The 25,224-nt window shown below is 41.1% G+C and overlaps 2 protein-coding genes across 2 annotated transcripts in view; both read left to right on the top strand.

The window, feature by feature from the left end:
- The window catches only part of LOC126199564 (probable cytochrome P450 301a1, mitochondrial), a gene marked incomplete at its 5' end in the record, with an annotated part of 110,084 nt that extends 104,104 nt beyond the window's left edge, over positions 1–5,980 (top strand). The window contains one exon of the mRNA XM_049936486.1: positions 5,660–5,980. Coding sequence (XP_049792443.1) covers positions 5,660–5,767 — 108 coding nt within the window. The remainder of the gene's footprint in view (positions 1–5,659) is intronic.
- Positions 5,981–24,739: 18,759 nt separating this feature from the next.
- Positions 24,740–25,224, top strand: part of LOC126198874 (uncharacterized) — a 129,075-nt gene continuing 128,590 nt past the window's right edge. Inside the window, exon 1 of the mRNA XM_049935476.1 lies at positions 24,740–24,798. The gene's annotated coding sequence lies outside the window, so the exon portion shown is untranslated. The remainder of the gene's footprint in view (positions 24,799–25,224) is intronic.

Raw genomic sequence — 25,224 nt, 5'->3', positions numbered from 1 at the left:
GCCGGCGCTTGACTTGGGTACTGGAGTCTCGGGGCCTTCTGGCTCCATCTCAGGGTGGGTTCCGTAAAGGCCGCTCCGCCGCCGACAATCTGGTGAGCCTGGAGTCGGCCATCCGTACTGCCTTTGCCCGCCGTCAGCACCTGGTCGCTTTTTCGACATGCGGGAGGCGTACGATACGACATGGCGTCATCACATCCTTTCTATGCTTCATGGATGGGGTCTTCGGGGCCCTCTGCCGATCTTTATCAGAAATTTTCTGTCGTATCGTACCTTCCGCGAGCAAGTCGCAGCCTCATCTAGTTCCACCCACGTCCAGGAGAACGGTGTGCCACAGGGTTCTGTTTTAAGTGTCTGCCTGTTTTTAATAGCCATTAACGGGCTCGCTGCGGCCGTGGGAAATTCTGTCTCTGCTTCCCTGTATGCTGACGACTTCTGCCTTTATTACAGCTCTACTGGCATTGCAGCTGTTGAACGTCAGCTACAGCGTGCTATCCGCAGGGCGCAGGCTTGGGCTGTAGCTCATGGATTCCAGTTTTCGGCAACCAAGACCTGCGTAATGCATTTCTGCCGGCGACGCACTGTCCACCCGGAGCCGCGGCTTTATCTCGCCGGCGAACTTCTTTCAGTGGTGGAATCACACAGGTTTTTGGGGGTGGTTTTCGATGCCCGGTTGACTTGGCTGCCTCATATCCGGCAGCTTAAACAGGCGTGTTGGCGGCATCTAAACGCTCTGCGATGCTTGAGCCACACCCGCTGGGGCGCCAACCGATCTACCCTGTTGCGGCTCTACCAGGCGTTAATCCAGTCCCGTCTGGATTATGGGAGCCTGGCTTTTGGCTCAGCATCCCCCTCTGCGTTGCGGGTGCTGGACCCAATACTACACAGCGGGATCCGACTTGCCACTGGTGCCTTCCGCAACAGCCCTGTGGACAGCATCCTTGTTGAGGCAGGTGTCCCTCCACTGCGGTTACGACGCCAACAATTACTGGCTGCTTATGCTGCCCATGTTTTTAGCTTGCCCGGGCATCCAAATTACCGTGTCCTGTTCCCGCAGTCAGTCGTCCATCTGCCAGACCGTCGGCCCCGGTCGGGTTGTCCGATCGCCGTACGCGTCAAGGAGCTTCTCTGCGGGCTTGGGTTTTTCCCTGTTCCACCTCCTTTCCGGGCGCCTCTGCGTACACCCCCGTGGTGTGTTCCTCGCCCTTGCCTTCGGCTCGACTTGGCACAGGGCTCGAAGGACTCGGTTCCTCCAGAGGCCTTCCGCCGCCGCTTTTATTCCATCCTGGCCACGTATCAGGGCTCTGGAATTGTTTACACCGACAGTTCGATGGTTGCTGGTCGTGTCGGGTATGCGCTAACTCTAGGGGACCATTCCGAACAACGGTCCTTGGCGGCTGGCTGCAGCGTTTACACTGCTGAGCTAGTCGCCATCTTTCGAGCCCTAGAGTATATCCGCTCCTGCTCAGGTGAGTCCTTCGTTATCTGTAGCGATTCCCTGAGCGGTTTACGAGCTCTCGACCAGTGTTTTCCTCGTTCTCGTCTGGTGATGGCTATCCATGAGTCCCTGCATACTCTTGCACGTTGCGGCCGCTCTGTGGTCTTTGTGTGGACCCCCGGTCATGTCGGTATCCCGGGCAATGAACATGTTGACCGCCTGGCGAAAGAGGCCACGAGACAACCGTCTCTGGATGTTGGCCTCCCAGAGACTGATTTGCGGGCAGTCCTCCGCCAAAAAGTTTTTGCGCTTTGGGACGCTGAATGGCGCGATCGGATCACGCCCAATAAACTCCATGCCATTAAGAAGACGACGACTGTGTGGCGGTCGTCCATGCGAGACAACCGCAGGGACTCAGTCGTCCTTTGTCGGCTCCGCATTGGCCACTCCCGGCTAACACACAGTTATTTACTGCGCTGGGAGGACCCTCCTGTATGTCGCTGCGGGGCGGCTTTGACAGTGGCCCACATTTTGTTGGCCTGCCCCCTTTTAGCTGTGGTCAGGCAGACATTTGCGCTGCCTGATACGCTCCCTGCCCTTTTATCTGATGACCCTGTTATGGCTGCCTTAGTTTTACGTTTTATTAGGGCAGGGAGTTTTTATTCTTTAATCTGAGTGTTTCTGTTTTATTTTATTGTTTTGTGTTGATTCTGGCCTTTGGCCTACGGTTTTAAACTACGTTTTTAATGTGTTTTCGGTGGTTGGCTTTTCCCTTTTTTTTGTTCCTATGGTCGGCCAACCACTGTCACACTCCGTGTGATTTTATTTCGTTTTGTCTGGTCCTTGTCTATGTTTCTTTTGTTCTGTGTTGTCTGTCTCCTATTCTGTTGAACATTTTTTATTCTCTGTGGGTATTTTTAGTATTTTGGAAAAAGGGACCAATGACCTCTGCAGTTTGGTCCCTTTAATCCTTAAACCAACCAACCAATCTTCTTGAAGTCTGAGGGTATTTTGCCTGTCTCATACATCTTGCTCACCAGATGGTAGAGTTTTGTCAGGACTGGCTCTCCCAAGGCCGTCAGTAGTTCTAATGGAATGTTGTCTACTCCCGGGGCCTTGTTTCGACTCAGGTCTTTCAGTGCTCTGTCAAACTCTTCACGCAGTTACGTATCTCCCATTTCATCTTCATCTAAATCCTCTTCCATTTCCATAATATTGTCCTCAAGTACATCACCCTTGTATAGACCCTCTATATACTCCTTCCACCTTTCTGCTTTCACTTCTTTGCTTGTAACTGGGTTTCCATCTGAGCTCTTGATATTCATACAGGTGGGTCTCTTTTCTCCAAAGGTCTCTTTAATTTTCCTGTAGGCAGTATCTATCTTACCTCTAGTGAGATAAGCCTCTACATCCTTACATTTGTCCTCTAGCCATCCCTGCTTAGCCATTTTGCACTTCCTGTCGATCTCATTTTTGAGATGTTTGTATTCCTTTTTGCCTGCTTCATTTACTGCATTTTTATATTTTCTCCTTTCATCAATTAAATTCAATATTTCTTCTGGTACCCAAGGGTTTCTACTAGCTCTCGTCTTTTTACCTATTTGATCCTCTGCTGCCTTCACTATTTCATCCCTCAAAGCTACCCATTCTTCTTCTACTGTATTTCTTTCCCCCATTCGTGTCAATTGTTCCCTTATGCTCTCCCTGAAACTCTGTACAACCTCTGGTTTAGTCAGTTTATCCAGGTCCAATCTCCTTAAATTCCCACCTTTTTGCAGTTTCTTCAGTTTTAATGTACAGTTCATAACCAATAGATTGTGCTCAGAGTCTACATCTGCCCCTGGAAATGCCTTACAATTTAAAACCTGGTTCCTAAATCTCTGACTTACCATTATATAATCTATCTGAAATCTGTCAGTATCTCCAGGATTCTTCCATGTATACAACCTTCTTTTATGATTCTTGAACCAAGTGTTAGCTATGATGAAGTTGTGCTCTGTGCAAAATTCTACCAGGTGGCTTCCTCTTTCATTTCTTAGCCCCAATCCATATTCACCTACTATGTTTTCTTCTCTCCCTTTTCCTACTTCCGAATTCCAGTCACCCATGACTATTAAATTTTCATCTCCCTTCACTATCTGAATAATTTCTTTTATTTCATCATACATTTCGTCAATTTCTTTGTCATCTGCAGAGCTAGTTGGCATATGAACTTGTACTACTGTAGTAGGTGTGGGCTTCATGTCTATCTTGGCCACAATAATGCGTTCACTATGCTGTTTGTAGTAGCTTACCTGCACTCCTATTTTTTTATTCATTATTAAACCGACTCCTGCATTACCCCTTTTTGATTTTTTATTTATATCCCTGTATTCGCCTGACCAAAAGTCTTGTTCCTCCTGCCAGCAAACTTCACTAATTCCTACTATATCTAACTTTAACCTATTCATTTCCCTTTTTAAATTTTCTAACCTACCTGCTCGATTAAGGGATCTGACATTCCACGCTCCGATCTGTAAAATGCCAGTTTTCTTTCTCCAGAAAGTGACGTCCTCCTGAGTAGTCCCCGCCCGGAGATCCGAATGGGGGATTATTTTACCTCCGGAATATTTTACTCAAGAGGACGCCATCATCATTAAACCATACAGTAAAGCTGCATCTCCTCAGGAAAAATTACTGCTGTAGTTTCCCCTTGCTTTCAGCCGTTCGCAGTACCAGCACAGCAAGGCCGTTTTGGCTAGTATTACAAGGCCAGATCAGCCAATCATCCAGACTGTTGCCCCTGCAACTATTGAAAAGGTTGCTGCCCCTCTTCAGGAACCACACTTTTGTCTAGCCTCTCAACAGATACCCCTCCATTGTGGTTGCACCTATGGTACGGCTATCTGTATCGCTGAGGCACGCAAGCCTCCCCACCAACGGCGAGGTCCATGGTTCTTTGGGGGGTATGATAGATTATGAACCATAAATGAATATAAACTCATTTCATGATTAGTTATATTTAAAAGATATGTATTTAAGAATGAAGACTCAAAACGATTTGTAAGTTGTTCCCTATTGGCTGACAGCTATGCTTTAAGCTCTGGAGTGCCCCCTCTCTAACCTACGTAACTCATGGCTGCTTAGGCATCAGCATCAGTTACAGTGACTGAGGCATCCACAGCAGGTCAGGCACCATCATTGTCATCTAGATTGGTAATGATACATCATTGTAGAGTATACTTTTACAGCATTGGCTTCTCTATGTAATATAGCACTGTTAATTTTGTTATTACAGTGCAAACGCTGATGATGGTCCATAATTAAAAGGCTGAAACTGGTCAGCAGTTAAAATTGGCTGTGATCAAGATTGATTTTAAATAATTTATCAAGATTGTTTTTTAATTATTTTTTCACAATAAGATTGCTGTTCTCCAATAATGTAATATAAAATTATGAAAAACAAAATAGCTCATCAACGTCAAAGAGCTCCGTGTGAAATACAGAAGGAGCAGGGAAACATTATGAAACACACAAGCTAAAATTGAGAAACAGAAATCACTGCACTAGTACGTTAACAACAGAGTTAAATCTTTGGTTTTCTTAAATTCCTCCATTAAGAGAAAATGAGAGATAAAAACTGGAGAAATTAATAGGGTAAAATAAACAAATGCTGGAGGGAAAGACTCAAGTCAAGAGATAATGGAAGGAAGAGAGATTAAGATTTAACATCATGTTGACAATGAGATCATTAGAGACAGAGTATAAGCTCAGATTTGAGAAAGGAAATTTGTCATGTCCTTCTCAAAAGGACTATCTCTTTTTTTTTAGGGAAGACACAGAAAACTTAAATCCTCCAGGTTGGAAATTCACTGTATTGGTCACTGTAGTATGTTATTCAGTAAAACAGGAAGTTACAAGATACAAGAAAGAAAGTGGAAGTAACAATGTATTTTACGAGCCCCTGCCCCCCATCAGCTTTTCACTCTGGTGAATGCATCAGCTTTTTCACCACATATATATGCTGTTTTTTTATCTTTCCCTTTTCTCTTCATGAAGTTATTTTAAAAGCTATGATTCATTTTTCTCAATTCAGTTCTGAATTAAATAAATGGTAAATGTTAATGTAGCACACAGATGCAATTTGTAATCACTGCTTAATTCTATAGCTTTATTCATTGAGTCATAGACAGCAACTAAATCATAAGTTTTACTGAAATAAAATAACTACATTTTTGTCAACAGCTAATTCGATCATATAAACTGGAATATCATCATCAACCACTGGAATACAAAGTAACGTTCATGTATGCACCAGATGGACCTCTGAAATTCAAACTCAGTAAAAGGTGAGGAAGCTGAAGGAATCAAGTAATCAATACAACTTTTTCACGACAAATTCTGGAAGCACATCTGTTTTTACAGAACATGATGCTGAATACAGTCTAGTTAACCCTTACTGTTTATTTATTTTTACTTTGTATGAGACTCTTCTGTATCCAGTTCCCATGAGTTTTAAATTCATGTATCCTACTAATGATGTAATAAATATATGTTACCATAAAAGCAAGGAGTTAAAAGTATTAATATCTTAACACAATATACCTGACATTATGATAATGACAAAATGAAGAGAATTATTATAATCACTGGATATATCTATTCATATACGCTGTGTTTTTCCAGTGTTTTACATTACCTGGAAGCTCTAACTGGAACACTTATTCATAGAAAACAAGTAAAAAAAATATTAAAGTAAAAATGAATTACTTTTATTGTTACTATTGTAGTTAAATTTGTGATACTTGAAAATAGGGGCACACTGTCTTTAAATAACTAGTAAATACATGGTGCTAGTAATGTTCTCACCACACAGAGTAATTTCTGTTTCCTCAATAAAAATGAATTACAAAATTCTGCCCTGTAATAGCACAGAAGGGAAGACACAGGCTCTCATGCTTTTAGATTCAATAGTTCCTCAGAAATATTCAGTATGATTCACATCTCACACACAATTCTTAGGTTTCGTGGCACATTTGCTATACAACAGAGTGAATTAAGGATAGTACATCTTCCATCTGTCCCATGCTGTCTGCTAAGTAGTATAATGCCGCAATTAATTTTGAGCATTACTGTGAGACAAACAGCTCCATTGCATTAGTATGTGTGGCAAGCAAGCAGGTGCAGAGGCACTCATATGAGATTTCATATACAAGTCTTTTTACTTACCACAAGGTGGCCATACCAAACTGCACAATCTTGGCAACATCGCAGAAAAGCAATGCAACTATAAACCAGCCTGAAGGAAGCTTCAGCACCATTGGGGTCATGAAGGTGTTGGACTGTTTGTGCCTGGAAGCACTGTATCGACACAACAAATGTGGCGCTAACCATTATAAATACTGTTGATTCTAGCAAAGTTATGCTCAGTCTAGCAGCACTTTCACACCACCAGGCCCATTGACATCGTCAACATGTTATGGGCCAGTGAGCAGATGATGCTGGTCTGAGCAGCCATCTGTATCAGACCATCTCATGGGGTTAAGTCCGCACCTATGGACTTGGAGCAATACAGTGGTTGAGCCATCTCCAGGCTCTACAGCAGTGGCCAAACTTCTGCCTTGGAGGTCAGTGATTCACAGCCAGGGTGATTTCACCACCATCCACCTGTACCAGGGTGAAGCAGCAGTGGACCTCAGTGAGAATCTAGGCAGAAATTCACATCACTGGCATCCTAACTCATGGCCTCATAGTGCTAACTGGGGCACATGCAGCTGAATGAAGTAAACAATGCCAGCAGAGCAGCACATGGTTGTCACACATCCAGCATGCTGTCACAGCCTTCCGCAGCTGACGGTGCAGCCTGTAGGTGGCCAGTAGGGGGCATGTCTATGACATTACAGCACTTCATTCATTGTAGCGCAAGACTGAATAAAGTTGTTTTACCTTGCCTCTGTGTTTTCCAAGCCACTGCTAACCACCGATACTGCCCCAACACCTCGTCACTCCACTAGCTAAGCATAGTAGTGACCCCACTCACCCCAGACACTATAGTAGTTTTATTTATTTATTTATTTATTGTTCCGTGGGACCAAATTAAGGAGAAGTCTCCATGGTCATGGAACAAGTCAATACATGAAATTATAACATGATATTAGAAACAGATAAAATGAAATATAAAAAAACATATTCAGGTGACCAGTCGTAAATAAAGAAAATAAATAAAGAAAATTAACAATGTAACACTTGAATTTGCTTAATTTTTTAGCTCTTCCAGGAGCTCCTCGACAGAATAGAAGGAGTGAGCCATGAGGAAACTCTTCAGTTTAGACTTAAAAGAGTTTGGGCTACTGCTAAGGTTTTTGAGTTCTTGTGGTAGCTTATTGAAAATGGATGCAGCAGAATACTGCACTCCTTTCTGCACAAGAGTCAAGGAAGTGCATTCCACATGCAGATTTGATTTCTGCCTAGTATTAACTGAGTGAAAGCTGCAAACTCTTGGGAATAGGCTAATATTGCTAACAACAAATGACATTAAAGAAAATATATACTGTGAGGGCAATGTCAGAATTCCCAGACTATTGAATAGGGGTCGACAAGAGGTTCTCGAACTTACACCACATATAGCTTGAACAGCCCGTTTTTGAGCCAAAAATACCCTCTTTGAATCAGAAGAATTACCCCAAAAAATAATACCATAAGACACAAGCGTATGAAAATATGCGAAGTAGACTACTTTTCATGTTGAAGTGTCACTTATTTCAGATACTGTTCTAATGGTAAATAAAGCAGCATTTAGTTTCTGAACAAGATCCCGGACATGGACTTTCCACAACAGCTTACTATCTATCCAAACGCCTAGGAACTTGGACTGTTCTATCTCGCTTATAATATGCCCATTCTGTCTGATCAAAATATCGGTTCCTGTTGAATTGTGAGTTAGAAACTGTAAAAACTGAGTCTTACTGTGATTTAGCATCAAATTATTTTCCACAAGCCACGAACTTATTTCATGAACTACATTATTTGTTACTGTTTCAATATTACACATAAGATCCTTCACTATCAAGCTGGTGTCATCAGCAAACAGAAATATTTTTGAATCGCCTGTAATACTAGAAGGCATATCATTTACATAAGAAGCAGCAGTGGCCCCAGCACCAACCCTTGGGGAACGCCCCACTTAACAGTGCCCCATTGGGACCGAACATCACTACCACTCTCAATATTGCGGAGAATTACCTTCTGCTTTTTGTTCTTAAAGTAAGAGGCGAACCAATTGTAAGCTACTCCTCTTACTCCATAATGGTCCAACTTCTGCAGTAATATTTTGTGGTCAACACAGTCAAAAGCCTTTGTTAAATCAAAGAAAACACCTAGCGTTCGCAACCTTTTATTTAATCCGTCCAAAACCTCACAGAGAAAAGTGAATATAGCATTTTCAGTTGTTAAACCGTTTCTAAAACCAAACTGAACATTTGACAGCAAATTATGTGAATTTAAATGCTCCAGTAACCTTGTATATGCAACCTTCTCAATAACTTTAGCAAACACCGATGGCATAGAAATAGGTCTAAAATTGTCAACATTATCAGTGTCTCCCTTTTTATAAAGTGGCTTCATTACCGAGTACTTTAATTGGTCAGGAAACCGACCACTCCTAAAGGAAAAGTTACAGATATGGCTAAGTACTGGGCTAACATACATAGAACAATACTTCAGTATTCTGCTAGATACCCTGTCATATCCATGAGAGTTCTTGGTCTTTAGTGATTTAATTATTAACTCAATTTCCCTCTTGTCAGTATCATGGAGGAGCATTTCAGGTAACAGTCTCGGAACACTTTTTTCTAAGAGCGCTATATGATTCCCTGTTGGGACTAGGTTTCTATTTAGTTCACCTGCTATATTCAGAAAGTGATTATTAAATAGTGTACATATATGCGACTTATCAGTAACATGGACATTCCCACTACGCACTGATTCTATATCCTCGACCTGTCTCTGCAGACCAGCAACTTCCTTTATGACTGACCATATGGTTTTAATTTTATCCTGAGACTTAGCTATTCTATCTGCATACCACATACTTTTTGCCTTCCCAATAACATTTTTAAGCACCTTACAATACTGTTTGTAATGGGCTGCTGCATTTAGATTTTGACTGTTTCTAACGTTTTGACATAATTGCCACTTTGTTCTACAAGATATTCTTATCCCTCTAGTCAGCCACCCAGGCTGCCTGTTTGTGCTAGTACCCTGTTTTGAACGTTCTAATGGAAAGCAACTTTCAAAGAGCACGAGAAAAGTCCTGAGAAAAGCATTATATGTATCGTCTACTGTATCAGCGCTATAAACATCTTGCCACTATTGTTCCTTGATAAGGTTTACAAAGGTCTCTACAGCAACTGGATCAGCTTTCCTAAACAGCTGATGACTATATTTAACACGTGTTGCAGCACAAAAACCTTTTAGAGTTAAAATTTGTGCATCATGATCTGAAAGGCCATTCACCTTTTTGCTAACAGAATGCCCTTCTAGTAATGAGGAATGAACAAAAATGTTGTCTATGGTTGTTCTACTGTTCCCTTGCACTCTCATTGGAAAGAATACGGTTTGCATAAGATTATATGAATTAAAGAGGTCTACCAGCATCCTCTTCCTTGCACAATCACTTATACAATTAATATTGAAGTCACCACATATAACTAACTTTTTGTATTTCCTATAAAGTGAACCAAGAACCTCTTCTAGCTTTAGCAAAAATGTTGTGAAATCAGAGTCTGGGGATCTATAAATAACAACAGTTAGAAGTTTAGCTCCGTTAAATTTAACCACACCTGCACAACATTTAAACACCTTTTCAGTGCAGTACTTTGAAACATCAATTGACTCAAATGGGATGCCATTTTTCACATACATGGCTACTCCCCCACACCGCAAAGAGCTCCTCGAAAAGCTGCCAGCCAACCTGTATCCTGGTAAAGGAAGCCTCTGAATTATCTCCTTATTTAAGAAGTGTTCAGATATACCAATAATTTCAGAGTCATCATCTATAAGCAGTTCACTAACTTTATCTCTAATACCTTGTATATTTTGATGAAATATACTAATTCCCTCGTAACTCGGATACCTAAGCTTTGTCAAAAGTGGTTCCTTTGTTAGAGAGACTTCCCTTAAGCAGTTTTATGTGCATGTATCACATAGTTTGCTTCGAAAATGGAGGAACGGGTTATTGCAGGTTTGACCATACATGGTTTGCATGATACTTTCAAAGTGACTAAATGAAATTCAAATTCAAAAGATATATTTGGGGTTGCTGTTGCAATCCAAAGAACCTAGAAAAGAATAATTTGAATTTGATGATCAACCAGCAATTATTACAGTATGTAAAGACATTATATAGGCCCAACACAGTGGTAAGTGTAATTCAACAATGAAACATCTGTAGAATGAATAATATATGTTTTATTTATAAAGAATATAATTATTAATTTATGTTTAATGCAAATTTGTCATATTAAACATTGAAAACTTGCATTGTCATGAATAAAGAGAATTACACTGTTTTAGTTAATAAATGTAAAGATTAATTACTTTTTCAGTTATTTTCATGGCAACATTTTTTCTGGTGATTTTCCTTTGAAATATCATCTGGTTGTCTTTACCCAACACCACCTTCATCCTCGTGTGCACTTGGCAACAATGATTTATTCATTTCATTACATAAAATAGTCAAATAATTTGATTTGGTGTATAGGAGACATGTCACCATTTAAAATAAGAACATTTTGAAGAAAAATACAAAAAATGGTTCAAATGGCTCTGAGCACTATGGGACTCAACTGCTGAGGTCATTAGTCCCCTAGAACTTAGAACTAGTTAAACCTAACTAACCTAAGGACATCACAAACATCCATGCCCGAGGCAGGATTCGAACCTGCGACCGTAGCGGTCTTGCGGTTCCAGACTGCAGTGCCTTTAACCGCACGGCCACTTCGGCCGGCAAAAATACAAAAGTTCAAATTATTTTAATAAATAAAATAAATTACGCAATTCTCTCGTTCAAACTGTGAAACTGTTGTCAGTAAATTCTTCAATAGAACACTAGAGGTGAGTAAAGAGCAATCTTTCAGTAAACCAGTCTCCATGTTAAATGTATTCAACTACCTTTTATTTCATTCTAATTTTTTGCCTTGTGTTTGGGCATAGCGTTTTAAATGGTGGGTCATAAATCCAAAATTCTCTTTGTTTAATACTATAGTTGTGGTGGGATCAGAAAAGTCATGCATACATACATTACTTTTTACATAAGAAAATCAACACCTTATATCTGTAAAGAGAGGGGATTATAGTATTTTTAATTTTTTACATGACAAATGTTCCTAATTACTTTCTTATATAATGCTAGGAGCCTCATGACATTTGCTGAAATTCCCCAGAAGATAATGCCATAACGAGTAACTGACCCAAAGTAGCAGTGATAGATTATCATTCTGGTGTCTGTCTGTGGCAGAAGCCTAATTATTAACTGCTTGGAGCTGCTTTTAGCCTGTTCACAAGCTATAGTGTTCACCGGCTTTTCGGTAGCCCACAGAGTTAAAGAGGATTTTTACTCACTGTGACAAATGGCCAGAAGACAGCTGCTGCCTTGTGGCGAATGTATAGTTTGTTGCTGAGGCCAGCTGGCATATGGCAAAACTACCAGTAGCAGTCGCGGTCTTCTCACAATGCAGCCTGATGGCGAGCAGCTACCATTTACTTTATTTATTGTGCATGTGTCACTTTTGTGTGCAAATTGATATTGAAATTCATGCAGAGGCGTTAGTTACTTTGGTGCAGGAAGGCTCTATGCTACAATACAGACATATACAAATAAAGCATTGCCAAAATGAATACCTGAATTATGTATGACTCTTAACACATACACTGATGGAAAAAAAGTTGCAACACAAATAAAAAATTAGTGTAGGGTTATGAAATTTCGGGAATATATTTGTGTGTGTAACATATTTAAGTGATTAACATTGCAAAATCACAGGTTAACCTAAATGTGAGACAAGCCATTACAAATGTGAAATGCTGGAACATAAATAACCAGTGTAACTGCCAGAATGTTGAACGCAAGCATGCAAACGTGCTTGCATTGTGTTTTACATGTGCCAGAAGTCTGTTTGTGGGATGGATTTCCATGCCTGTCGCATTTGGTCAGTCACTACAGGAATGACGCTGGAGTTGTCGTCTGATGATGTCCCATATGTGCTCGACTGGAGACAGATCTGGTAATTAGCAGGCCAAAGCAACATGTCAACACCATGTAGAGCATGTTGGGTTACAACAGCAGTATGTGGGCGAGCGTTATCCTGTTGGAAATCACCCCCTGGAATGCTGTTCATGAATGGCAGTACAACAGGTCGAATCAACGGATTGGTGTACAAATTTTCAGTCAAGCTGTGTGGGATAACCACGAGAGTGCTCCTGCTGTCATGCGAAATTGCACCCTAGACCATAACTCCAGATGTAGGCCTAGTGTGTCTAGCATGTAGACAAGTTGGCTGAAGGCACTCATCTGGACTACTCCTAACCAACACATGGCCATTACTGGCACCAATCATCAGATAACACAAGAGACCTCCACCCTGCCCTCCAATGAGCTCTTGCTTGACACCACTGAAGTTACAAATGGCGGTTGTTTGGGGTCGGTGGGATGCTCGCTACAGCACATTTGGAGCTGTCCTTGAAGTAATCGATTTGTAAAAGAACATTGTGTCACTGTGGTGCCAAACTACTGCTCAAATTTCTGCTGCAGATGCAGTATGATACGCCAGAAGCATAAGCCGAACAGGATGGGTCTTCCCTCACGGTAGTGGCGTCCGGAGCCCATCTTCTTGCAACCACACATTCATGGGACCATCACTGCCAGAAATCATGTACAGCGTTTACATACCTTACAAGTTTTTCTGCAAATCGCAGAAGGAACGTCCAGCTTCTCATAGCCCTCTTACACGACCCCTTCAAACTCAGTGAGGTGTTTATAATGGTTTCTTTGTTGCTTTAAAGGCATTCTTGACTAACATTGAGTCATCACGTCAAGTCTCAGAGGTAACTACACCCATGGCCGTTGCAGCTCACATTTAAAGCAAACCCGATTTGCATCCTCACATTGACGCTTCTAGCGCCACTCTTACGTTACTGGCACGAAGTTTGAATAGAAATAATCTTTCAAATGTAGAAACATGCCTACGAGGTTTCGTTTATGTTGCACAACTCCTTGGTGTTGCTATATTTTTTGTCTTCAGACCTATATCATTGACGTCGGTTTGCAGTAGGGTTTTGGAGCATATACTGTATTCAAACATTTTGAATCACCTCGAAGGGAACGATCTATTGATACGTAATCAGCATGGTTTCAGAAAACATCGTTCTTGTGCAACGCAGCTAGCTCTTTATTCGCACGAACCAATGGTCGCTATCGACAGGGGATCTCAGGTTGATTCCGTATTTCTGGATTTCCGGAAAGCTTTTGACACCGTTCCTCACAAGCGACTTCTAATCAAGCTGCGGGCCTATGGGGTATCGTCTCAGTTGTGCGACTGGATTCGTGATTTCCTGTCAGGAAGGTCGCAGTTCGTAGTGATAGACGGCAAATCATGGAGTAAAACTGAAGTGATATCAGGTGTTCCCCAGGGGAGCGTCCTGGGACCTCTGCTGTTCCTTATCTATATAAATGACCTGGGTGACAATCTGAGCAGTTCTCTTAGGTTGTTCGCAGATGATGCTGTAATTTACCGTCTAGTAAGGTCATCCGAAGACCAGTTTCAGTTGCAAAGCGATTTAGAAAAGATTGCTGTATGGGGTGGCAGGTGGCAGTTGACGCTAAATAACGAAAAGTGTGAGGTGATCCACATGAGTTCCAAAAGAAATCCGTTGGAATTCGATTACTCGATAAATAGTACAATTCTCAAGGTTGTCAATTCAACTAAGTACCTGGGTGTTAAAATTACGAACAACTTCAGTTGGAAAGACCACATAGATAATATTGTGGGGAAGGCGAGCCAAAGGTTCCGTTTCATTGGCAGGACACTTAGAAGATGCAACAAGTCCACTAAAGAGACAACTTACACTAAGCTCGTTCGTCCTCTGTTAGAATATTGCTGCGCGGTGTGGGATCCTTACCAGGTGGGATTGACGGAGGACATCGAAAGGGTGCAAAAAAGGGCAACTCGTTTTGTATTATCACGTCATAGGGGAGAGAGTGTGGCAGATATGATACACGAGTTGGGGAGTTGGGATGGAAGTTATTAAAGCAAAGACGTTTTTCGTCGCGGCGAGATCTATTTACGAAATTTCAGTCACCAACTTTCTCTTTCGAATGCGAAAATATTTTGTTAAGCCCAACCTACATAGGTAGGAATGATCATCAAAATAAAATTAGAGAAATCAGAGCTCGAACAGAAACGTTTAGGTGTTCGTTTTTCCCGCGCGCTGTTCGGGAGTGGAATGGTAGAGAGATAGTATGATTGTGGTTCGATGAACCCTCTGCCAAGCACTTAAATGTGAATTGCAGAGTAGTCATGTAGATGTAGATGAAGATGTAATTTGAGAATCTAAACACAAGGGGAAAACAATTGGTATTTATTAACATTACCTACTCTTTAGTTTAAACGTACTACGTAAAACTTTGCTGTATTGTCCTAATTTAGATTCAGTTCGGAGAGCAAACGATTCTTCTTTCGCCAAACTTTGGTGCACATTGCTTTTCTTCATAAAGTTCGTAGATGTTTCATCAACCGACAGCCCGCATCTCGTGGTCGTGCTTCCCACGCCCGGGTTCCCGGGTTCGATTCCCGGCGGGGTCAGGGATTTTCTCTGCCTCGTGATGGCAGGGTGTTGTGTGCTGTCCTTAGGTTAGTTAGGTTTAAGTAGTTCTAAGTTCTAGGGGACTTATGACCACAGCAGTTGAGTCCCATAGTGCTCAGAGCCATCAACCGACAGTGCAGCTCGTCAAAACTTGTAACAGTCATGTAATAGAAGTTCATCTTCTTCCTCTTCTTTCTCACTTCTTGATTAGCAAACTGCTTGTTACAGTAGCCATCTCTTGCCAGGTCTTTCAGCATTTCTTCTTCCAGTGCATATATAATTTAGAGCCTTTACTGAGAATCTTCCTCCAACTATATGATCTACATATACTTCTATTTTCTCCTATTTTCATTTACTTTCTCGTTTAGATGATGTATTCCTAAATGTTTTCTTATATCTTCATTTCTTTTTTGACCTACCCTTGTACAACCTTCCACTCTTCTTGGAAGTCTCATTTCTTGAACCTGTATTCTACTTTCTTGGTGACGTCTTGCCCAGCTTCACTTCCATAAGTAAGGGTTGGTACTGCTATTATAAAACTTCAGCTGGGTTTCTCTTCTGGTTCTATTATGCAAACTTTTTACGATTTTTGCACATATGGAAGCAAATTTATTTAATTTTTGGTTCACATCATGATAATATTTCTAAGTAATGTCGCTTCTTAGATATTTATAATGATTTACTTGCCCCAAGTATTTGTTACTCGAGACTATTTTAGATCTGACTGGTTATCTGACCTCAAATGCCATCACCCTCGTTGTATCTACCGACAATGTTAGGTAGTAATTTGAGGCTACCTATGCACCTCACAGACCCCCATCTGGAGGTCATCTTCATTCTTTGTAATCAGAGTCTTCTTCCAAGTTTCTAAACTTGCTTTAGACAGAGATCTTTTCCGCTGGTATTTTTTTAAAATGTAAACTTTAAGAACTTGTTCTTGCTTTTGTTCCTTAATTGTTTTCTTTGGTTTTCACCATTTTGCACAGATATCAGTTACTGACACCAATAAGAAGTGATTCGACCCAATATCCACTCCTCGATAAACTCCGGTATCTCTAATCTGTCGAGGAAATCCCTCATTTATTATTATATAATAGAACTCTCTCTTGCTGGTCAGGTAAATTTGTATATGTCTTTAGTCTTAAAGAGACCATTAGTAATTTTTAAATGATTAAAGGCAGCAAAATCTTAGCGTATTTTTCCGTTTCATTACGTACTTGTTACTGCTTGTAAAAGAAGGCCCTGAGTTCGTCGATTTTTCCTTCTTCTAGGGCATAAGTTGCTATTATTGTTAGGATTCCTCTTGGACCTTTAACGCCTACTGTTACAATGCGTTCATTTACATATTCATAGCACAGTACTTTATCTTCCCATTTTCTTGCTCTTTGCTCCTGCATTATTCCACTGTAGATCATAATATTGTCGTCTACATGTACTGATAAGCCAAAACATTATGAGCACTGCCCATCACGACGTTGGATGTCACCTAGTGGCTGCTCCGCTTAATACTTTTATTACCACGAGCAGACACGGACGGGGGATCACCATAGCGAAGATACGGGCTGCAAATGGGGCAATCCATTGAGATGAGCGACTTTGACAAAGGGTAGAGTATTATTACGCAGAGCCTGTGAATGAGTATATCGAAAACGGCAAAGCAGGTCGAATGTAAACTTACTACTGTCGTGAGCATCTTCAGAAAGAGGTGGGAGGAGAGTGAAACTACCACTAGGCGCTAAATGGTTGGATTTCCACGACTCTTCGCAGAATGTGGGGTTCGGACGCTTGTCTGCTCTGTAAAGTAGGATAGATGATGATCAATGACATCTATGCCGAAAGAGCACAACGCTGGTTCACGCACAAGTGTTTCACAGTACATCGTTCATCGTGCATTATTGAACATGGGAGCTCTGCAGCAGACCACCCTTACATGTTCACATGTTGACCCGAAGACATCGTAAATTACGATTGCAGTGGGCACGGGACCATCGGGATTCAACCATCAATGGAAACATGTCGGCACTTCGAGAGAATCACATTTTAGCTAACTAGGTCGATGGTCGTCTCCACAAATGCCATCATCGAGGTGTACGGCGGCTCGTAACGTGCAGCGCGCCACAGGTGGGAGCAGTATCATGCAACAGGAGACCTCCTGCCGTTGCATTGGACCTGTGGTGGTGTACTCCGTTCATCATAAGAATAAACCTGACGTAAACAAACAAAAACGCGATGATTGGTCAGGAGCCGCAGCACACCTACGCTGGTGCTGTTACTCTCTTGGAAGTAGGTCCTACTTATGTATTAGATATATCAGGGGCGATTCTAGAAGTCGGTCAAGGGGGGGGGACTAATGGGAGGGGTGGGATGGGGTGGGAGGGGGTTTGGGGGAATAGAATATCGCTTAACAAAAGGAGAGTTTTGGTCTTCTACCGACAAACTGGTAACATTTAGTGCTGCCTAAAGTAGTTTTTGGTAACTGTTTTGCAGTTCAGGGTAAAAAATGTGTTTTAATAAATAATAAGACGCCTATTTTAAGTTAAATGATATTCATTGGTTTAGATAGTAAGCTATTTTCCACTCTTATTCTTTTGTTAAAATGTGTTTGAAATACATTGTAACCTATATTACTACATAATTATTAAAAAAAAAGATTGAATCCGTTGGAGTAACATATTTGCTGATTTCTGAAGTCATTTTATCCATGGTGGGTGCCATAGCCTCCATAGCCCCCCCCCCCCAATTACCACCGCTCGTGGTGGTATTGTTACTAAGTTACGTTGAATGACACTTTAAGATATTCTAATTTATTAATAGCCTTCAGCGTTTTCCTTAATCACGCTGTAGCTATGTAGTTTTTATTTCAAAAATCGTGTACAGTCACATCCTCTGCACTCTTGTGCTCTGATTGTCACGCATACGGCAGTATGAAAATGGCTGAGGCTGCTTCCTGCTCCATAGTGAATCACGGGTGTGACCCACGGTTAACAAGTTCCGAGAAGTAGGTTGTTCTTAATGTTTTTCACAAATTTACAGAAATAATCGGCTTTGTAGTTTTCCGAGGCACTGTATTAGATACAGTTGCCCCTAAACGCACATTCGAAATATAATGGAATCCGTAGTGTTAGTAGTTTGACAACTTGAAGCATTTCGTAGGTCGCTGGTTCAAGCCTAGTCGGTGTCCAATTTTTTTCTCCTTTAATTTGAAATACCTACACCTCGTAATTGTAAAATTCATCATCATTTTTTATGAATAATGCACGTCTTCTTGCTTTTAATTACATATTGTTCGCGAAATTCCTGTTTTCATTTCAAATATAAATTCTCAGTCATCGATATTTTATGAAAGGCTATTACTACAGGTTGCTTAAACTAAGAAAACATAACAATTTAATTTCTTTATCCACCCTATTTGGCTTTTGGAGAAGTATGGGCATCGAGATGAAAATCTTTGTAATGTCATTTTGTCGTAATTATTATTTACCAGATACTAAAGAGAATAAACGTACCTGGTGCTAGAAATCTTAGTGTCACAAGCAGTCTGTCTTTAACACTAATGGAATGACGCATAGTAGTGTCTTGCTTGTCAATTTTGGGTCCAATTAGAATGAGTATTTCTGCCCTCTCCGCCGCTGCAATTCTCACAAAATTTCTATCTTGTTGTGGATTTTCCATCGCAAGCTCTACAATGAGAGTTTTGTATGCTCCAAAATCATTCCACCGCCTAATCCATTCTCTTATCCAACAAGAATACAGTAGCTTACGGATTTTTTCTTTGGTGCTAAAAGTATTAGAAATGCAGCTGCATCTCGATGCTCTTTCATTGCAACCTCTTCCTTCCTGCACAGAATTACGACTGATAAATCTTGCAGTGAGTCATTTCTCGGGTCTCCCAGTCTGTCTTACTCTGCTCTGTGTAAACGCTACTGGCATCTGCTCTGCAATACTCTCAGATACTTAAAAAAAGGACTCATAACCATCAGACAGTAACCATCAGCGAAAATTTGCATTTAGTGTAAGCAATTCTATGAGTACTATCTGAGAGTACCAAACTGTCTGAGAGCAAAAAACTCTAACATGTATCTCAGCCAATTTCTCCAATGGAGATATTCGTCACTACCCGTCCAAGTTAAAAAAAAAATTTCCAACGTTCAGCAACATTTCGTATGCACGTATGGTCTAAAATTAGCTAATGATAAGTTACTCGAAATCACACTTCCTCAGTACATTTGCGATTCAGGCACGTGTGCAGTGAGAGTACACAAAGACCCTGATAATCAATGATAAGGTAAGGTGTTCATTACAAAGCTGAGATGGTAACTAGAAACAGATAGCCAGCAATCATACAGTATCCGCCTTAGGCCTACCTGTCCTACTCTTACTACCCGGCCATATACCGGACAGTAGGTCAACATCCGGCAGGTAGCGGATTTTCAATAAATTATGAAAATTTTACAAAATCGACTTTAGTTCATTCACGTGTAAGATACTCTGAGAACAGAAATGAAATCACAATGTCTTCAAATCAAAACACAATTTATTATTCATTTAACAAGAAAGTAAACTGGTTTTCAAACTGAATGGGGGACAAATTAAGGTGAATGAACACCAATTTCTCTATGTTAAGAGTTAGTAGGCGATTTCGCTTGTCTTCGTAACCATGGCCATCTGCACAGTCGCGGAGAGGTAAATTAGGGCACACTTTGTCAAATTCGGGTACTGTGTCGCTTGCTGACCACCAAATACAAGGGTCGCAATTACAATCGAATAGAACTGCCCTTAAGTAATAGTCAGTTTTGCGTGTCATCACGTTTCTCGACCGTCACGTTTGTAAGCTTCCCACTATATGTTTCTGTATGAAATTTAGCCCAAATTTACCTGCCACTCAATAAAAAAAAAAAATCTGCTTATAACAAAAACTATATACCTACAAACTGTTATCCAGCTTAATCTCGTATGATAACCTTTGATTAAACAGTATCTAATTTGAACTGAACTGTAAACGGTTTAAATACATCTTGTCTTTATATTAAATGTGCGACTGAAGAACAATTATTTGGCCCTAATCAAAATTTCCACTTACCTCACGTCTTGACAACATTGTTGCAGATTTCTCGAAACCACAACCGCAACGATCAGGCAGGCAGCGGCTAAGCTAGATTTCTGTTTTTTAAAATAAAATTTCCAAACAATATTCAAAGTGTTGCATCCCATGTGGTTCAGTGTGGCAATGCGTAATGGTAAATCTTCTTTAAACAGTGAATTTGGAAGAGTAACTATTCCTATGAAATGATATTCCAAGACAAAGATTTTAAAATGAAGTATGTATTCAAAAAGACGCAGTAAAACTTAGCGTGATCTTCACACGCAACACTGGTCTGAACAATCCTATGCTCAACAAAGTGAACAATGATTTGGAAAAGGTGCAATGTTAACAGTCAACTTCTATGAAAACCAAACTGCTTCATCAGTTGATACCTTAATGTATGACTCAGGGGAGTGTTGTGGTCTTTCTCTCAGCTGTGGGGAAGTTAATTAGCTGCGCAGTGCTTCAGTCTTGCCTCAAACTTCTTCTCCCAAAACAATTAACAGAATTCAAAATTTATATCTTTTTCTCCTTCAGTATATACTCATATTCATCCTTGTTGTCCTTTACAATAAATCTTTCTTCATCTATCACATACAAGTCAACACAACACTACTGAATACATCTATCACGTGCCACACTTCATCAAAGAATGTATCGGACTACGCAGAGGAAAATTGCTGTACCACAACAAGATCAAATGTTGTTTAACAGTAACATAACATACATGCCCACCTTACACACTGACTATTATTGTTTTCATTTTTCGTCTCGTTATGGCGATTCCAAAACGTGTCTTGAGCTTCGCGTATCACACTTGATTCAGTCTTGTATCCTCTATTTCTTTTAGCAAAGAAAAATTCTTTTCAAAATTCCAATAGGAAAGTCTGTCGAGCTCTTTTAGCTTCAATAATCCCCAAATAGTCTGTCTTGAATCTCGGCTCCAAAAAGCTTGCAATCAGGTATATTGGATCTTCATTTAAGGAGCTGGAACGACTTTCTAATTGAGATTTCAACGAGTCTCTCATGCGTGTTGAGTCAGAGGCTCTTACTGCTGTCTCACATAAACCTAAATACTGAAATAAGTATATGCCGCATCATGTGGTATTCCTTCGGACATGCAGGAGGGACCAGCACTTATTTTAGTTATTTCTTCAAAGGTCTTCAAGAGCGAACGTACTGCTCCATCAAACTCTACTGATGACCGTCAATTTGGTTAGCGTATCGTGCCAGACATATATAGCGACATAGCCTGTTTTAGTCCCAACAGGTGCGCCACATATAAAAGGTGGAATTCCACCTCATGTTGATATTTTGTAGGAACTGATTCTCCGATGAATGAAACTCCCTCTGAATCGCCGACAGTTTTTCTTGAGTTAAACTCGAATGATCGAAGTGCGTTACAAGCCGTCTACCAGCAACGATCATTCCTGCTATTTCAGGCTGGACCTCCAATGATTCAGCTACAACCCTCTGTTACGAATGGATGAAACATATAGGAGAATCTTAGTCACCCACTCGAATGCGTTTCACCTCTTAGCGCCACACTCATGAAGCAGACGGAAACTATGCAGGGGTGGCAGCATCCTCTGGTTTGGCAGAGGATAAAGCGCTGGTGCTATTTCTCCAAAAATCTGCAACAGCGCAAAACAAAACATGCCTCTCTTGTTGTCTTCCTGTAACCCAATCCTTCTCAGGTTGTCAGAAGGGCGCAACAGCAAAGTGACAGTACATATAGACCAACCCAGTAACGAATGAGTATGTGTATTTTACTTTGGTCAATATCCCCGCGATCTGCGACAGTATTACGTTCCCTTGCTCTATTTTCTCCAGTGTGAGAACCTAGTAAGTCTTCTGATCTTTTCACAAATTCTGTCAGAGACGTCAGTAACAATCTTTTGCGAAACCTATGTACGGATTGGGATTTTATAGTGGAGTAAGGCTTGTTCTAGAATTCTTGCAAATCCGATCCTTTCCACGATAAGTAATGTGTCGTTGTCTAGTGCAATGATTTCTCCTATTAAGTAGTGACATTTTTTGGCTTTTGCATCGTTCACATTCCAAACGTCTCTGACAGTCAATTGCTTTTCCACAGATGCTGAACTTGTAACGAGGATGGTTAAAGGTGGTGTAGGCACGGGAGCAACTGTACGTCCACTAATTGGTTGGAATTTATCTGGATGATTCGTTTTGAAATGATTTTTCGTAGCTGAAATACTTGTCAGCCGAAAAAAAATATTTCGTTGGATTTAATTTAGGTTAGGTATTTTCTATTAGTTTAATTGCTTTTTTATAACTACACTTCACAAACAAGTTTTATTAACCCGAGCATTCGATGAAAGCTACCTACTAACACCTTGTTGATGAGTGTAATAAAACAATTCAAAACAAAGACATAAAAGACAAGGTAAGGCTCTGTTACATAGGCCCACATGCTTTTTCTTTCCGCCACGAGAAATATGTAACACTTCACAACAAAGAAATGGCAAACGTATTATTGTCGTTGCTAATATCAAAATATTCCCAACAGATCTTTTCTTTACCTACGACACTTTTCGTAAGTAATCTTGCAAACTGACAAATTATTTTCAGTAGTAACCTCAAATAACAACAATTGAAAGTGATCGCAATTCCCAATAAATGAAAAAGTGAAGTCAAACAATGGCAATGACTGGGCGAATATCCAGCCACCGACTTACAGGATGGCCGGACATCAGGTATGCAGTAAACAGGTATTTGATATACAACTTAACTGTATTAGGTACAGAGGTACTACCTAAAGCGACATATGAAAATTTGTGCTGAACTGGCACTCGAATAAGGATTTCCCGCTTACCGCGAGCTACCTCCTTACTACTTAGACTATCCGAGCACCCCGCCCAGGCTGACCAAACATCCAAATGTCACGCACCTATCTATTTATTCTCATAAACTGTAATCCATTACGAAAAGAAATAGGTAGATGTCTGACATATGGAGGTTTCAGTCGGTCCGCGGAGCGTGCTGGGTAGCCTAAGCGATAGCTCGGCCGCCCGCGATAAGCGAAAAAACCCAGTCGGAGTACCCGGTTCTAGGCGCTGCAGTCTGGAACCGCGCGATTGCTACGGTCGCAGGTTCGAATCCTGCCTCGGGCATGGATGTGTGTGATGTCCTTAGCTTAGGTAGGTTTAAGTAGTTCTAAGTTCTAGGGGACTGATGACCTCAGATGTCCCATAGTGCTCAGAGCCATTTTTTTGAAGTACCCGTCTGTTAAAAATTTTTATATGACGCTTTAGGTAGTACGTGTGTACCTATCACAGTTAAGTTGAATTTCAGGAATCAATTTCAGTATTTGAAATGTTGTTGGTCATCGAATATATACAGGATGAGTCAGGAGGAAAGGTACATGCTTTGAGGGGTGGCAATACTCGTGGTACTGAACAAAAGACTTCTTACGGACGTATGCCCTATTTCCAACGGTTTCCGAGATAGAACGCATTTAATATCACTTTTGTACGTTTTTCTTGAAGAACTCGAAAACCACACCTTTCAGCAAAAACGTGTCGCAGTAGAAAATTAAACTACATTAAATTTCCTCTAAAAAAACTTCCTATTCATTTCTTTCTCTAGAACTAACAGTCTGTGCGAAGAGAGCCTGAGAATGTTGAAAAACTCGCGCGACGCGCATGCGCTGTGTGTTACATAGTTTTTGTAGACCAATTTGAGGTAGTTTCCCGACTTTATAGACAACAAGTGTCCCGTATCAAACTGTTCTTCTCATCTTGCTCCACATTACTGTGGTACGTTGTAAACAGTGACAATGTTTGAAAGTACAGAAAGTACAGGAAGTAAATAACAATGAATATTAAATGTGTTCTATCTCGTAAACATTCGGAATAGGGCATAACTCCAAATGAAGATTTTTATTCAGCATCACGAGTTCTATCACCCCTCAAAGCATGTACCTTTCCTCCTGACTCACCCTGCACAAAAAAAGGTATCTGTTTCATCTCTAATGTTATCCTATAAAAAAATAATAACGATTAGTGAATACTTTTTTAAAAAATCGAATGACAAGTCTACGTGAAAAATCACAGGAACTGGAAAACAGAATTTTTTTATGTGTATAAAAGGTACAGAGTTAATTAGAAAACTAATTCTAGAAACGAATTTGAAACACTCTCTTGTAGATGAAAATGGTAAGTAATGAAATCGGACAGTCAATATCTAGCTGTCGAATCTGGCACGTGGGCGGAACCTGTGAAAAAGCAGTCACGGCACAGAGCGATTTGCCGCAAGGCGGAAATCGTGGCGTGCGAAACACAGCAACTACCAGCGAACGCATTGAAGTCGATGCGCATGCGCGCCATCCCGCGCGTAACTACAAACGGAGCAGCCACCTTCGTCAGTGGACTGCGAGCTACCGCCACCGCAGCTGCAAGCCGCGCCCTCAGCCTACCAGGTGAGCTACCTACGGCGTTTAACCGCAGCGCTCATGCGAATTTTACTCCGGAAATGTCCGAGTACCGCCGTACCTCGTTGTTGAAGAACGCGTGGAGGTGTCGTACCGATGTCGAAAAACTTGCAGAGATCTCATTAGAAATACTCTGCGTGAACTGCCGCATCGTCTTAAAGTGCTGAAATACTAAAATATCCGATGTTTCGGCCGTTTTGCAGCGGCCTTCCTCATGTCGTAGTCCGCAGCTCGTGGTCGTGCGGTAGCGTTCTCGCTTGACGCGCCCGGGTTCCCGGGTTCGATTCCCGGCGGGGTCAGGGATTTTCTCTGCCTCGTAATGACTGGGTGTTGTGTGATGTCTTAAGGCTAGTTAGGTTTAAGTAGTTCTAAGTTCTAGGGGACTGATGACCATAGATGTTAAGTCCCATAGTG

This window comes from Schistocerca nitens, chromosome 8, assembly GCF_023898315.1.
Source record: "Schistocerca nitens isolate TAMUIC-IGC-003100 chromosome 8, iqSchNite1.1, whole genome shotgun sequence".
In the NCBI taxonomy this organism is placed as follows: domain Eukaryota; kingdom Metazoa; phylum Arthropoda; class Insecta; order Orthoptera; family Acrididae; genus Schistocerca; species Schistocerca nitens.
Note: the sequence above shows the minus strand (reverse complement) of the source record. Positions and strands in the feature narration are given on the sequence as shown.